This window comes from Mirounga leonina, unplaced genomic scaffold, assembly GCF_011800145.1.
Source record: "Mirounga leonina isolate KUSES-001 unplaced genomic scaffold, KU_Mleo_1.0 Mir_101664, whole genome shotgun sequence".
Classification (NCBI taxonomy): Eukaryota; Metazoa; Chordata; class Mammalia; order Carnivora; family Phocidae; genus Mirounga; species Mirounga leonina.
Window position 1 is genome coordinate 20,617,637 of NW_023270175.1, and position 15,714 is coordinate 20,633,350.

At 36.7% G+C, this 15,714-nt stretch overlaps 1 protein-coding gene across 2 annotated transcripts in view; it reads right to left on the minus strand.

Moving 5' to 3' along the window:
* Positions 1–2,325: 2,325 nt before the first annotated feature.
* Positions 2,326–15,714, minus strand: part of ZNF280C (zinc finger protein 280C) — a 60,684-nt gene continuing 47,295 nt past the window's right edge. For both annotated transcript variants that reach the window (XM_035008599.1, XM_035008607.1), the window contains exons 16-20: positions 15,084–15,224; positions 8,230–8,292; positions 4,365–4,483; positions 4,099–4,219; positions 2,326–3,974 (exon numbers count right to left, since the gene is read on the minus strand). In XM_035008599.1, the coding sequence (XP_034864490.1) occupies positions 3,959–3,974; positions 4,099–4,219; positions 4,365–4,483; positions 8,230–8,292; positions 15,084–15,224 (460 nt within the window). In that variant the 3' untranslated portion in view covers positions 2,326–3,958. The remainder of the gene's footprint in view (positions 3,975–4,098; positions 4,220–4,364; positions 4,484–8,229; positions 8,293–15,083; positions 15,225–15,714) is intronic.

Here is a 15,714-nt window from a genome sequence, read left to right on the forward strand (position 1 = left end):
TATACACCTGGGAGCAGAATTGCTGGGTCATATGGTAATTCCATGTTTTAACTTCTTGAGGAGCTGCTGAACTGTTTTCCGCAGTTGCTAAACCATTTTACATTCCCCTCAGCCATGTGTGAGGGTTCCAATTTTCCCTTCAGGACTTTTGCATTTGTTATTCTCTCTCTGGAATGCTCTTCCAATAGATAATCCAGTGGCCCACTTCCTCACTTCCTTCAGGTCTATACTCAATGTCCTCTTCTCACAGAGGCCTATCCTGACCACCAAATTTAAAATGGCAACCTCCCACCCCCAGCCCACACTTACCATCCTCCTTGCCCACTTTATTTTTCACCATAGCATTGATCATCTAACACACTACTTAATTTTCTTAATTTTTATCGTCTTGTCTTCAACCACTGAAATGTAAGCTCCACCAGGGAAGAGATTTCAGTCTATTTTTTTCCAGCACCTAGAATAGTGTTAGGCACATAGTAAGTGCTCAATAAATATTTGCTGAACAAGTTAAGTGAGGCCCAAAGAGATGTTTTGGCAAAGTGTGACAAAAAGGAGCAAGAAACTGTCTCTGTAGTTCAGAGGCTATTTTTCTAAGAATGGTGATAGATTGAAACTGAGCCAATCACAACTTTTATTCAGCTGTAACCTTTTAAAAAGCACACATGCACGAGCTGGCTATTTCTGAATCAAGCGAAAGAACTATTTAGAAAAACCTGAGGGTAATGGGATCAAAATGTCAAGCTAAAACTCATTTGCCCCAATTAAAACTCAACTAACTGCCTATAATAAGCAAGCTTAGTATTTACTGTTTGAAATGTTTTATTTAAAGAAAGTAAAAAAATATGGTGCTACAGGACACAGAACTTTAAGAGTATTATACTTTAAGAAAATGAACCTAATACATACTGTTAGAAATAGAATCCTATGGAAGAACAAAAAGATGTACCCCTACCTAAAATATTGCTATAGCAACAGTGTAGTTTATCATATCCTCAAAATATAACAGAGCCAGGGAAAATATCTGCATACAAAAAGAGAATCTATGTTGAAACCACAAGAATTTATATCTGGACAAAAGTTTAAAACTTGGTGTAATTAGTACTGAATTTTTCACTTGAAAATCGTTAAGATGGCAAAATCTATGTTATATATTTTCATTACAATTTTTGAAAAGTAAAAAAATGGATAGAAAGATGGTGGATGAAGAAACATTCTGGGGACTGATACAGAAATAAAGACTCGAACACTGCCAAGTCTACTATTAAGAAACAAGTAGGAGGGCGCCTGGGTGGCTCAGTCGGTTAAGCGACTGCCTTCGGCTCAGGTCATGATCCCGGAGTCCCGGGATCAAGTCCCGCATCGGGCTCCCTGCTCGGCGGGGAGCCTGCTTCTCCCTCTGACCCTCCCCCCTCTCATGTGCTCTCTCTCTCATTCTGTCTCAAATAAATAAATAAATAAAATCTTAGAAGAAAAAAAGAAACAAGTAGGAGTAGAAACACTACTAAGAAACAACACTTTTGGAGATTTTGGAAAAATCATTTACAGCAGAATCAGTCTGGAAAAATAAAACTAATGGATTCAACTTTTTTGACTATGAATTATAAGAATTAGTAAGAAGTGGTCACTGAAACTGGTTTTCAATATGTTTCTGCTATAGGCTGAATGTTTGAATTCGTATGTTGAAACCTAATCCCTAATGTGATGGTATTAGGAAGTATGGCCTTTGGGAGATGACCACATCAAGAGGGTGGAGCCCTCATGCGTGGGATTAGTACCCTCATACATCAGACCCCAGAAAACTCTCTCACCCCTCCCGCCAGGAGGATACAGCAATATCCTTCTACGAACCAGAAGTGGGTCCTCACCAGACACTGAATCTGCCAGTGCCTTGATCATGGACTTTCCAGCCTCCAGAACTGTGAGAAATACATTTCTGTTGTTCATAATATACCTAGTCTGTGATACTCTACTATAGCAGCCCAAAGGGACTAAGACCGTTTCAAAGTACAATTACGAGTACAAAGCACAAGAAGTTCTGCTGTTAAGATGAAAAAACCACTCATGACTGAGTCAAACAACTTCAGAGCCTGACCACCTTAATGGTTTTAAAGGTCACAAAGGGACTTTGCCAGTCTCTGAAGTTCAAGAAATTAGTAAAATATACATAGTGAGCTTTTAACTGTGCTGGAGGAAAGACTGTAAGATGCACTCAGTAAAGCTCTCAGTCTGTAGGCCAAGTAATCAAGCTTCCATGTAAGAAGCAAAGCAATGCTCCTACTTACATGATAAAATCTACAGCTTTTACATGAATAACTCCTGAGGCACTTTACCAATACAAATTTTATTAAAAAAATAAGTAATAACATCAAACTGTTCAGCAAATCTATATTCAATGTAACCAAAATAAACAAACACCAAAATAAAAAAAATATACATCTATATATATATGGGCAAGAAACAAGTGCATTTTTTGGTCCCAATATTTTCTGAATATATTATCTTTATCCAAAGGAATTACATTAATGGCTAAGAAGATATTATGTATTAGATGTACAGAAACATAGCTTTAAAATTTATTTTAAGGTCTGTAGGAAGTGTTTTTTGCCAATTATTTATGTCTTTGAATTGATAATCACTAAGATAATGATAGTCCCAAGATAGGCAGAGGATGTAATAATGTCTAATTACCAAATCTAGAAGCCATCAATAGGTAGCTACATGAAATTTGTAGAGAATTCTAAAGAATTTCTTGAGGTTCTTAACAAAACAAAACAAACACAAAACAAAAGTTTTAAAGAGAAGAGATAAAAGTGGACATAACAAAACACACATTAATAAATTTGGTGAAGGACAACATAAAACCAAGATAAAATTAAACTTAAAAAAATTTGAATATTAGTATTGCTGAAGACTCCTAGGGTTAATACTGGATAAAACTTCAAATGACAGTACAAATAACTATAACTTTGGAACTGTAATTTTAGAGACTTGTTTTCCAAGAACATGAAAGTAACCTTGGTTCCCTACACAACCAGTTTTTATATTCCTTGGACTGCATGCAAACTAGACAAAGATTAAAGGGCAGCAGCCAAAATGATTAAACTTCAACTTGGATGTTGAAGCACGGATTTGATGGGTCTTTCTTGGTTAGAATGAACCCAATAAGCATAAGATCAAAAACCAAAGCCCCCAGTGGGAAGTTGTGCTCAATTTGGTGGGCCTTGAGGTCATCTCTGGCCAAATTAGCATCAGCCTTATGGGAGGCCAGTCATGAAGGAAGGGACTCTCCCCAAGGTCTGATTTCTTAAGGCCACAATCTAGAGGAGGTCTCACAGTCAAATAATTCACATTCCTTGGAAAGAGAGAACAGGCATCAGTTGTGTCCATCGAAGGGGGACACTGACCAGGAGTATCCTGGACATTTTTTGAAATTTCTGTGTTGCTTCTGCATCTGAAAAATATGAAAAATAGAACAATGACAGACAAGGAAAGAGGAAAAAGACAGCTATCTGACCTAAAAATGTAAGACTTATAAGAAATTAACTAAGAAACCAGACAAAACAAAGAAAATGAATAGCCATATCATTTGGAATGCAATATTCTGAAGGCAAGTACAGCAGAGAAAAACACAAATTATTTTAAGCAAAGCAAAAAAAGACCATAGCAACAAAAGTTATTTTTGGAGAGAGTCAACTGGAGAAAAAAGCATATGTTAAGATATGTTAACCTGACACAAAGATAAGGTGGAATAAGAATCTAGTGCCATCTGAAAGCTGAAAAGAGCTGAATCAGAGCTAGTGTCATGAACTTGGCTGTTTAACCGCCTTCGTGTGAGAAAACACTTCAGAAGTTTGAACTTAGGAAACTGCCTTTGTGTAAGAAAACACTTCAGAAGTTTGAACTTAGGAAATTCCAACTTGTCTTGCACCAGGTTGCACGAGCTCCATAGAGCAGGAATCTATTTCAACAAGCGGCTTTAAAAACAAAAACAAAAACAAAATACTTTAATATTTTTCATTTCTATTAATGATACATTTAAAAATGCAACAGTGCTAAAATCCATCAAAGAAAAATGCACTCAATGAAAATAAAACTTACTCAGAAGTGGGTTCAGAACTGGGTTCAGAAGTGGGTTCAGAATTGGGTTCAGAATTGGGTTCAGAATTGGGTTCAGAATTGGGTTCAGAATTGGGTTCAGAAGTTGAGGTACTTTCGGGAACTGAAATTAGAAGAGTTTTACGTTTAAAATAGTATAGATAATGAGTGAGACTATTAACTTAATGCAAAAGAGCCCATATTGTGGCTGATCAAAAATGCTGGAATCAATATCAGAAATTCAAAGTAACACAATTATACATACATACCATTCTCTATTATAACTTGGCAAGTATGAGTTTTACGTTGACACAAGTGTTTAGCCATACGGTCTAAACCAGAAGAATCAGTTAGGAAGTCACATTTAAGGCACACGAGAGTAATGCCCCTATGAAGAAAAAAAGAAAGCAAAGGTTTTTAATCTTTTTAATCTTTTATGAAAGTCCATATAGAAGTTCAATAATTATTTTTCCATGTAACAACTCTTGATGTGCTTTTTATGTGTCATGACCATCAATTTCCAATTTTGTTATACAAGCCTGATTTATCTGAAACGGTACTCTAGAAAATGACAGAGCCATGTTTAAGTCATGCTAACATTCAGTGCTTTGTAAACTGTCCCCTCTCATATTGGTTGCTAAAAGACAGGAGTTAAGAGACCTAAAACCTAGTGGTGGCTCCACTAACATCCTTTCTGTACCTTCACCCATCTGGAACACAAGGATATAATACTCATTCAATATACATTTGCTTTTTTTTTTTAAAGATTTTATTTATTTATTTGACAGAGAGACAGTGAGAGCGAGGGAGAGAACAAGCAGGGGGAGCAGCAAAGGGAGAGAGAAAAGCAGGTTCCCCGTTGATCAGGGAGCCTGAGGCGGGACTCGACCCCAGGACCCTGGGATCATGACCTGAGCCGAAGGCAGACGCTTAACCAACTGAGCCACCCAGGCGCCCCTCAATATACATTTTCTGAGGACCTTCTTTACACACTCCATATTACTAGGTGTTGTGGATTCAAGAGTGAACAAAAAAGAGGGTAAACTCTGTGGAGCCTATAATCTAATATCTTATTTTAGTGGTGATAAAATTAGAAAAGAAATGGGAAAGTTTTAAAAATAAATCATGTAATTTAATTATTATTTTCTGTCAGTTAACGAGCATAAACATACTTTTACAGTTCATTGAATACTTTAAATTTAAGTACTTGTATAGGAATAAAAACCAGTAGCATACTTTAGACTGACTTCTCCCCTGTGGCTTTAGTTTTTTTTTTTTTTTTAGATTCACTTATTTTGAGAGAGAGTAGGGGGACGGGTACAGGGAGAGAATCTTTCAAATCGACTCCCCCACTGAGTGCAGGGCCTACCTGCCAGAGTGGGGCTTGAACCCATGACCCATGAAATCATGACCTAAGCTGAAACCAAGAGTCGGACGCTTAACTGACTGAGCCACCCGGGTGCTCCTATTGCAGCTCTAGTCTTAACAGCCCGCTGTATATTTATACCTGGCTGTCATGCTGGCACATCAAAAATGATCTTCATAAACGGAAATTGTACTTTCGTCCCCACCCCTGAAAACCATTCCTCCTAACTAATAATCTTTCTTATGATGTCATGCTCCCAACACAAAGGCTCAAAATTATTTAACTCTGTTCTTAGAACAGTCAATATTTCAAATATTTTATAATATTAACAATTTATTGAACACTTAACTGTGTGCCAGGCTGAGGGTTTTAGACATATTATCTCATCTAAATCCTATAACAAACCAAAGAGGTAGGTGCTAAAATTTTTACTTTTTTATAAAGGACAAGGTCAGGTTTAATAACCTACCAAGGCCAAAATTAGATTGAAAATGAGCCCTTTGGGGTGCCTGGGTGGCTCAGTCGTTAAGCGTCTGCCTTTGGCTCAGGTCATGATCCCAGGGTCCTGGGATCGAGCCCCACATCGGGCTCCCTGCTAGGCGGGAAGCCCGCTTCTCCCTCTCTCACTCCCCCTGCTTGTGTTCCCTCACTCGCTGTTTCTCTCTGTCAAATAAATAAAATCTTAAAAAAAAAAAAAAAGAAAGAAAGAAAATGAGCCCTTTGATTCCAGAGTCCATGTTCTTAAACAGTGTGATACCATTTCACCACCTTAACCCAGATTCTTATTAAATCAGACTTAACTACCGTAATAATCTTCAACAGTCTGTGTCCCATGCAGCTACATCTTACCTCATATACCCTCCACGTTGACCTTCCTTAATTCTACACAAAACACCAACAGTTTCCCCAATGGGTCCAAACTCCCTAGCCTAGTTTTCAAGGATTTCATAATCTAGATCTGAGCTCAAAACTATTCCCCCAGACTCTGATCTTAATACTATGTTATATAAACTTCATGCTTCATCTAAATTGCACTACTAGTCATTCATTGTGTATGCCTTCTGCTCTTTCCTTTCTGTACTTTTATTTATACTATTTCTTCCAACTAGAATGCCCTTGTGTTTCTTCTAAGTGGAAGTCTCTCCTCCCTTTGAAATCAGTAACTCTCACGGCACTTATTACGAACCTTCCTGTATTACTGTAGTTACTTATATTCACACCTTATCATAAATTGTACATTCCTTGAAGGTTGGTACCAAGCCTTCTTCATCATTGTCAACTTAATAGGAACTGCTATGTTGTGTTATACATAATAGGTGCACAATAAATAAAAAATGAACATTGCATTTTAACAAAAGAGTAATTACAAAATTTACTGTTTTACAGAATTATAAATATGCTAAGTCCCATACACAGAAATTTATCAACTTTCTATTTAAATCTGAGGCCCACCCAAGTTAAGAAAAAAGCATCTCAGATCTTTAAAGTCACAGAATGAATTCAAGAATCAAGCACACAACTAAGCTTGACAATAGTGAGGTAAATAAAATTACACTCTCTAATCTTTAGAATTAATAAATCCCTTTTCATTCTTATAAAATTTTTCAGTAAAATTCTACTTCCTTGAATTTAGTAATATTTTAAAAATAGCACGAATATATTTTTACAATAGAATCAAACTTTCCCCTGCCTATGAGCTGTTGGTCCATCATCCACATATGTCATTTTCAACATATACACTAATTTACTCAAAATATTTACAGAATGTCTACCATGTGTCAGGCACTACTCAATGCTTAGTAAGCATCTGACATAGACAAATATCCAAACCATACACATTCTAGTGAGAAGACACAGATAATTAACAAAAGAGTGAAGTATGCAACATGTTGGAAAGTAAAAAGTGAAGAAAAATAAAACAATAAAGGGGGATAGGGAGTGGTGGGAATGGAGCCCAGGGGAAAGAATGCTATTTTAAATGAAGTGGTCAAAGAAAGCCTCACTCATTGGACTAGAGACTTGAAGGAGGTGAGGGAGTTAGCCCTGCAGATATCTAGGGAAGAGTCAACAAGCAGAAAGAATAATAAATACAAAGATCCTGAGATCTATCATCCCCTCCTCCACTTTCCCACTAAGCCAAAGCATCAAAATAAGTACTGGCTAAACTTAAGTCTTTGTCTTAGCCTGGTGCTACCAAGATCTTGGCACTGTAATTTCAAATAGCAATGACGACATGAGCAAAATAATTAAAGGAATATGAAGTCAAAAGAAATCAGAAGAATGTGGAAAAAAAATGATGCTTAGTGGATTCTGAGCTAAGGGTGTGTGGTATAATCAAAGTTAATTATCAATGCCTTTAGAAATGTTCATCAGCAATTCCTTTTGTAAACAGGTTGTGTACTTTTCTTTATTTCAAAATTTTAAAAACCCCTAAGAATTGTGAAGGCTATATATTGATCGAAACCGGTGTTATTCAATTTAGTAGATATCTTAAACATCTTTTTAATCTTCAAATATTGTTGGAGAGCCTTATTTTTTTTATTTTATAATGCAAATCCATGAAACTTTCATCTTGATGCCTAACACCACTGCAACAAAGTTTAGCTAGAAAACATAGCTATTTCCTCTTTGATCTATGATATAATGAATAGAACTGTCTTATGTCTGGTAGCAATCATTCATTTTCCAAACTAGGTACTTAAACATCAGGTTAAAAAAAGTTACTACAATTTTTCAAAAGAGAGAATGGAAAAAGATCAACTACTTACCTGAGAGTTCCAGAATGCTTCTTAAAAATATAAAACCGTTTAGTCGGACGGTTGCTATGAGAGCTGGAGAGACAACAGACAAGTGGGATTTTATTATACAATAAGTCATATTAATTTTATGACCATATTTCAAAGTCCATGTTTAGTTTCTTAGTTTTGAATAAAAGATCATGACCTAAATTATTAAATTCTATTCTTTTGTTTTAATTCGTTTTTTATCTTACATTTCATTTTACCTGTGTATTTTCTAACAACATATTTCCCTGAGAATATTCTTAAATGATCAGTACCCTCACCATTATAAAAAAAAAAACCTCTCAAAGTTAAAAATGCAAAGAGCATCAATTTAAATTTTTACAATAATTAAGAGTTGAAAACAATTTAAAAGGTATTTGTTAATAATGTATTTTGCTATAATATAAATTGTTATGAATAATAATTTTCACACTTTCTTATCTTAATATACTTAGCAAGTGGGGAGAATCTGAATGATCCTTGAAGTAAATGCTACTTGGGCTAAATTACATTACCTTTACCTGCCATCAGTAAAACGAAACATTTAAAGAATCTTTTGCAATTATTAGGAGAGCCTTTAGGGAAAGCAAAGCAGAGCTCATGAGTTAAAACAATATTTCTTCTATGCACAGAACAAAAAAAAAAACCACTAACCAAGTTTTGCAGCCAATGGCATTAGCTTTTATACCCCCTTTTATTTTTATTTCTAAAAGATTTATTTATTTTAGAGAGAGAGCGTGTGAGCAGGGGGAGGAGCAGAGGGAGAGAGGATTCTCAAGCAGATTCCCTGCTGAGTGTGGAGCCTTGGCATGGGGTTTGATCCCAGGACCCTGAGATCATGACCTGAGCCAAAATCAACAGTCGACCACTTAACTTACTGAGCCACCCAGTACCCCCTTTTAAACTGATAAGGAAAGCCTTCCTGTATTAGAAAGTCAGGCGGGATTAGCCAGGACTAGCATAGCCCAGTGTTACTCAAAGTGTGGTTCATGGACCAGCAGCATCTATATCACCTGGGAACTCAGCAGAAACACAAAGTCTCAGGCCCCACTCTAGACCTGCTGAATTAATTGCTGGCACTGAGACCCAGAAATCAGTTTCAACAAGTTTTTCAGGTGATTTTTTTTTTTTAATTTTACTTATTTATTTGACAGAGAGAGAGCACAAGCAGGGGGAGTAGCAGAGGGAGAGGGAGAAGCAGGCTCCCCGCTGAGCAGGGAACCCGATGCGGGGCTCGATCCCAGGACCCTGGGATCATGCCCTGAGCTGAAGGCAGCCACTTAACCCACTGAGCCACCCAGGCGCCCCTTTTCAGGTGAACTCTTATGCAAGCTAAAGTTTGAGAAACACTAGCTGCCCTAGCTTGCACTGACAGACCCAAACCAGCCAACACACCAGGTCAATGATTATCATTAGACAAAAGGTAACTATCACCAGCATACCATGTACGCATGGGGAAAAAAAATGATTCTGGCTAGCTATAATCCCATGAAAATAGCTGCAGAATAGGTGCCATGCTGAATACAAAGAACTGCTCTCTCAAGTAGATAAGACACATATTTAATATGAGGCAGAATAGCTCAATGGTACAGAACTCAAAGGAAGGAAGGATTCCTATGAGTGGCTGTGGTGATCATATTCTTCACAGAAGAAGGTAAACTGAGAGGGAAGAAGGGGAGCAGTCCAAGGAATAACAAAGAATATGGAAAACCACTTTAGATATTGAATATGAAACAAACTATATGTTGGGGAAGATTAATTTGGGGGGGCCTGACTTGTTACAGAGTCAGTGCGGGCTGGGAATAAAGGTACTCAACCTCTAAGAAAATGAGACTCTGTAGGTACAGAGCTCAAGTCTATGACAAAAGTCCACACTGGGTCAGGGTGTACCATTCAGAGGGAGGTACCTGAGGCAACAAAGGAAGCAAGACACCACTGAATTAGGAGAAATGCAAAGGCCCTTAGAAAAGCCGAAGTGGATACTTTCAGTTCTTTATGAGGCTAATAATGCGTAAGTACTCCACGTGTGTTATAACAATGCAGTGCAAAGTTGGGGCTCACTGGAAATTAGGAAAAGGTTATAGAGGAAGCCTGAGGCCAACTGGGAATATTCGGGGACAGAATGGTATTGGAGGTCCTAGAAGACAGCTGAAGAACCTATGGAAAATGGGAGGCAGGAGGACAGAATGACCATGGGTTTAAGAAACACTAAAAATATTTTCCAATTTAATCTCCTACAAATTAGGGGCAGAAGTAAAGCTCCATTGGGGCAGCCATGTGTTTGGCACAGAATAAAAGACCAGCATTCATAATTGCTATCAAAATACCAACACCACTTTTCACATAACTGGAAAAAATAATCCTAAAGTTTGTATGGAACCGCAAAAGACATCGAACAGCCAAAGCAATCTTGAAAAAGAACAAAGCTCGAGGTATCACAATTCCAGATTTCAAGATATACTACTAGAAAGCTGTAGTGATCAACACAGTCTGGTGCTGGCACAAACACACACACATAGATCAATGGAACAGAACAGAGAGCCCAGCAATAAACCCACACTTAACATGGTCAATTAATCTATGACAAAGGAGGTAAGAATATACAGTGGGGGTAAAGACAGTATCTTTGACAAATGGTGCTACAAAAACTGGACAGCTACATGCAAAAGAATGAAACTGGACCACTTTCCTACACCATACACAAAAATAAACTCAAAATGGATTAACGACCTAATGTGAGACCTGAAGTCATAAAATTCCTAGAAGAAAACATAGGCAGTAATTTCTTTGACATCAGCTGTAGAAACATTTTTCTAGATATGTCTCCTCAAGCAAGGGAAACAAAAGCAAAATTAAACTATTGGGGCTACACCAAAATAAAAAGCTTTTTTTATTTTTTAAAGTGAGCTCCATGCCCAGTGTGGAACACAGGGCCTGAACTCACTTGACCCTGAGATCAAGACCTGAGCTGAGAGCAAGAGTCGGAAGCCTGACTGACCGAGCCACCCAGGGGCCCTCAAAATAAAAAGCCTTTGCACAGCAGAGGAAACCATCAGCAAAACAAAAAGGCATCCTACTAAATGGGAGAAGAAATTTGCAAATGTTATATCTGCTTCGCCCTCTCCCTCTCCCCTGCCCTGCTTGTGTTCTCTCTCACTCTCTCTCAAATAATAAAATCTTAAAAAAAAGAGTACAATTATCTTGATGAGCACTGAGCAATGTACAGAATTGTTGAATCATTATACTGTACTCCAGAAACTAATACAACTGTATGTTAATTATACTTAAATTAACAAAATACCAGCATTCTTCCCAGCAGTATACTGAGAGAAAGATTTGCTGGGGCCTGGTTTAGAGCAACCAAGGTATAGAAAGCCCTGCAGTAGTTGGGAGGCAGAGTGGTAAATTGCAGAAGGTGGACATTCAGGAAGCCATTTTGAATGGTGGCAGATCAAGAGAGCACCATAGGCTTCAGAAACGTGTATTATTTTCAGTTGATGCTCCACATTTCCGCAAATGACACCTTGAGACAAACTGAGCTTAAAGAGTATTGGGGTGATGGTAGTTTGGATCCCAGACAGACAGTGATGTTTGACTTATTTTTGCTCTTTATAGATGCCAGTGGGTCAAAGATGAAAATATCTATCAAACTGATGAAGAGATGGATCTCAGGAAAACTCAGCATTGAAACTGGAGGATTTACAGTTGAAAGGTAAAACAAAATTCTGAGTGATTAAGGTACCAAGAAAAGGAATGTAAGGAGGCAAGAAGAGTTGAAAAAAAGAAAAGGTAAGGAAATAGAGGCAATCTACTGAATGGGAGAAGATATTTGCAAATGATGTATCAAATAAAGGGTTAGTATCCAAAATATATAAAGAACTGATACAACTCAACACCCAAAAACCAAATAATCCAATCAAAAAATGGGCAGAAGACATGAACAGACATTTCTCCAAAGAAGACATCCAGATGGCTAACAGACACATGAAAAGATGCTCAACATCACTCATTATCAGGGAAATGCAAATCAAAACTGCAATGAGATATCACCTCATACCTGTCAGAATGGCTAAGATCAAAAACACAAGAAACAACAAGTGTTGGCAAGATTGTGCAGAAAAAGGAACCCTCATGCACTGTCGGTGGGATGCAAACTGGTGCAGCCACTGTGGAAAACAGTATGGAGGCTCCTCAAAAGTTAAAAATTGAACTACCCTAGGATCCAGTAATTGCGCTACTGGGTTTTTGCCCAAAAAATGCAAAACACTAATTCAAAGGGATACATGCACTGCTATGTTATTGCAGCATTATTTATAATAGCCAAACTATGCAAGCAGCCCAAGTGTCCACTGACAGATGAATGATAAAGATGTATATATATACACAATGGAATATTATTCAGCCATAAAAAGAATGAAATCTTGCCATTTGCAATGACATGGATGGAGCTAGAGTATAATGCCAGGCGAAATAAGTCAGAGAGAGACAAACACCATATGATCTCACTCATATGTGGAATTTAAGAAAAAAGCAAATGAGCAAAGGTAAAAAAGAGACAAAACCAAGAAACAGACTCTTAACTAGAGAAAAAAAACTGGTGGGGGGGGGGGGGAGGGGGGAGGGTGGGATAGGTGATGGGGAATAAGAGCACACTTATCATGATGCGCACGGAGTAATGTATGGAATTGTTGAATCACTATACTGTACACCTGAAACTAATATTAACACTGTATGTTAACTATACAGGTTTTCAAATGAAAAACTTAAAAAGTAAAAAAAAGAGGCAAAAAAAGAAAAGGTAATGAAATAGAGGAGTAGCCAAAAGGGAAGAAAAAAATTATGGTAACATATTAAGAGAAGTTGAGATTTTCAAAAGTGAGTGATCAAAAGCATCAAATATTCTTAAGAAGTCACAGAAAAGTAAGAATGGAAATTATTGAGTACATTTAGTGATTAGGATATGACTGATAATTTTTAAAGGGGCAGCTTTAACTAATAGGTGGGGGTGATACTCAAATTACAAAGGGTAAAGAAGTGGCAAATAGGTAGTAAAGAAACTCTTTAAAATGTTGACAGTAAAAGGAAGACAAAAAATACGCACAGTGAAGGCAAATCTCCTTCATCCTAAAAAAAATGCCTGAAAATATGTGCAGGCAGAAGGAATGTGGTAGAGAAAAAGAGATGAAATGAAGACACAAAATAACTGAATAAGGTTGTGGGGAAAATGGAAGAGATGAGGGGCAGTATTTGCTTTCAAAAAGTGAGAAATATCTTTTTCTGAGATTTATGTCTGGATAAAGGGAGAAGAACCTGAGGTAGAAAAAAGTTAATCTTGGGAAAAATGAGAAGGATGACCTCTGAGTAATTAGTAGGAACAAGACTAACAACAAAGAGACTAGAATAAAATCTTGAGGGTATTGAAAAGGATTTAAACAGATGTTGTAGATAAAAAAAACAAAGAGGTATTTTTAAAAACACAGAACGAAATTAAAGTTAAAAATCACAAATTCAGAGCTAATTAAATCAAGTGCAGTTTGGTAGTTTGGAAAGGAGCACAGCAAAAGATTGAAAAGGATAAGAGATTCACGGATAGCAAGGTTAAACATGTCTGAATATGAAAAGGATTCTAGGAAAAAAAAGCAAGCAACATTCAAAACAGATGACCTTAAGGGTGAGGTTGATAGGAAGTTAGATTGGTGCAGCTGGACTGGAAAGAAGGGTCAAGACTCTAAAAATCATGAGGTAGGGCGCCTGGGTGGCTCAGTTGGTTAGGCGACTGCCTTCGGCTCAGGTCATGATCCTGGAGTCCCGGAATCGAGTCCCACATCAGGCTCCCTGCTCAGCAGGGAGTCTGCTTCTCCCTCTGACCCTCCTCCCTCTCATGCTCTCTGTCTCTCATTCTCTCTCGCAAATAAATAAAATCTTAAAAAAATAAATAAAAAAATAAAAAAAATAAAAATTATGAGGTAATGAGAATTCAAAATGAATACTGTATATGATGAGCTAAGTTGGGACACTGGTAAGGAAGGGGGTACAACATAGAACAAAGGTCTTATGCTCTGCACGAAAACCACTTTTATTAGTTATTTCTGATTGAAAATAAATGGAACTACCTCAGTTTGAATAATCAACTTAGCATATTTATATCTGAATAATTTTTATGTATTTAAATAAATCCTTCCTGGAAGAATAAAGTAAGCTGCTACTAACGAGGTCCAAATGAAAGTAATGTGGTCTCTGACGTCTTTCTCTAGCATAGAGTACACGGTAGGTGCTCAAATAAGATAAATTGAATTGATGTATGAAAAGGAATTCTAACAGTAGCATCATGACTAGAATATCCCTATAGTCTCTCATTTCACATTTCATTGTTGAATGCAAAGATAAACGGCTTGAATGACTAATGGACAGAAAGATGGATGAAAGGAAGGGGGGAGAAGGAGGGGGAGAAATTCTTAGCATCTTTGACAAACCTGGAAGTCTCTCAAAGTGACTGCTTTGAAGAGGATAACACTCATGGGGTTACACGTATTTATGTGATAAATATTTTGAAAACATTAAACATTTTTATGTTTGAGAATAACCACTTTTTAAGACTTAGAAAAACAAATTTCCCAAACCTATTCTAATTTCATTGGTCTAACTGTTCTTAAAAATTTCTGTCCCCCTAATTTCACGATTTATTATGCTGGAAAATAATATTAAGTAATATCCTAGAAGTTCCCTATTGCTCAATCCTTTTAGCTCCTTGACATGGACAACTATTAGGACAACTTTATTTTTAAAAAACAAACATCTTAAGTGGGAATTTTCATTGGTGGTGTACATGTTTAACTTACCTCACCATGTGATTTATAAAGGCTTTGTTACAGTTAGTGTTGTATTTGCAAAAATTACAGTGGATATATATTGAAAAGTGGCTTGCAAAATCTTTTATTTTGGAATGACACTCAATGCACTTGTGAACTCCCCGACGACACCTTGTAGAGACAGAAAAAAAAAAAAGATGAAAATATATCATGAAACAAAAATAATAAGGTAAAGCCTTATTCACGTTTTATTAACTAAAGCTAAAATGCTTAAATTAACATCTTTAAGTAGAGACATAATTTGAAAATTTGATTTGAAACAATAAGCTAGAATAAAGTGTCAAAAATCAAACACCTGGAATAAAAAGGATCACATTTTATTCCCTGGAATAAAAAGGATCACATTAATCAATTCAACTATCACAAGATATAAGCACAAAATAGATTAGTGTAATTGATGATAATTATACAATGAACACTAATTCCAGTTCTGCTCAGCAGTTGTAAAGAGTACCTTTTTTTAATCTGCTTAGCCTTTATGCCAGACAAGTGATCAGCATGTAACCGTGCAAGGGACCTTTGTGATATGGTAAATTATATTAAAATAACCTTTAATATTTATTTATTATTTTTTTAAAATTTTTTACAAATTTTTTATTTA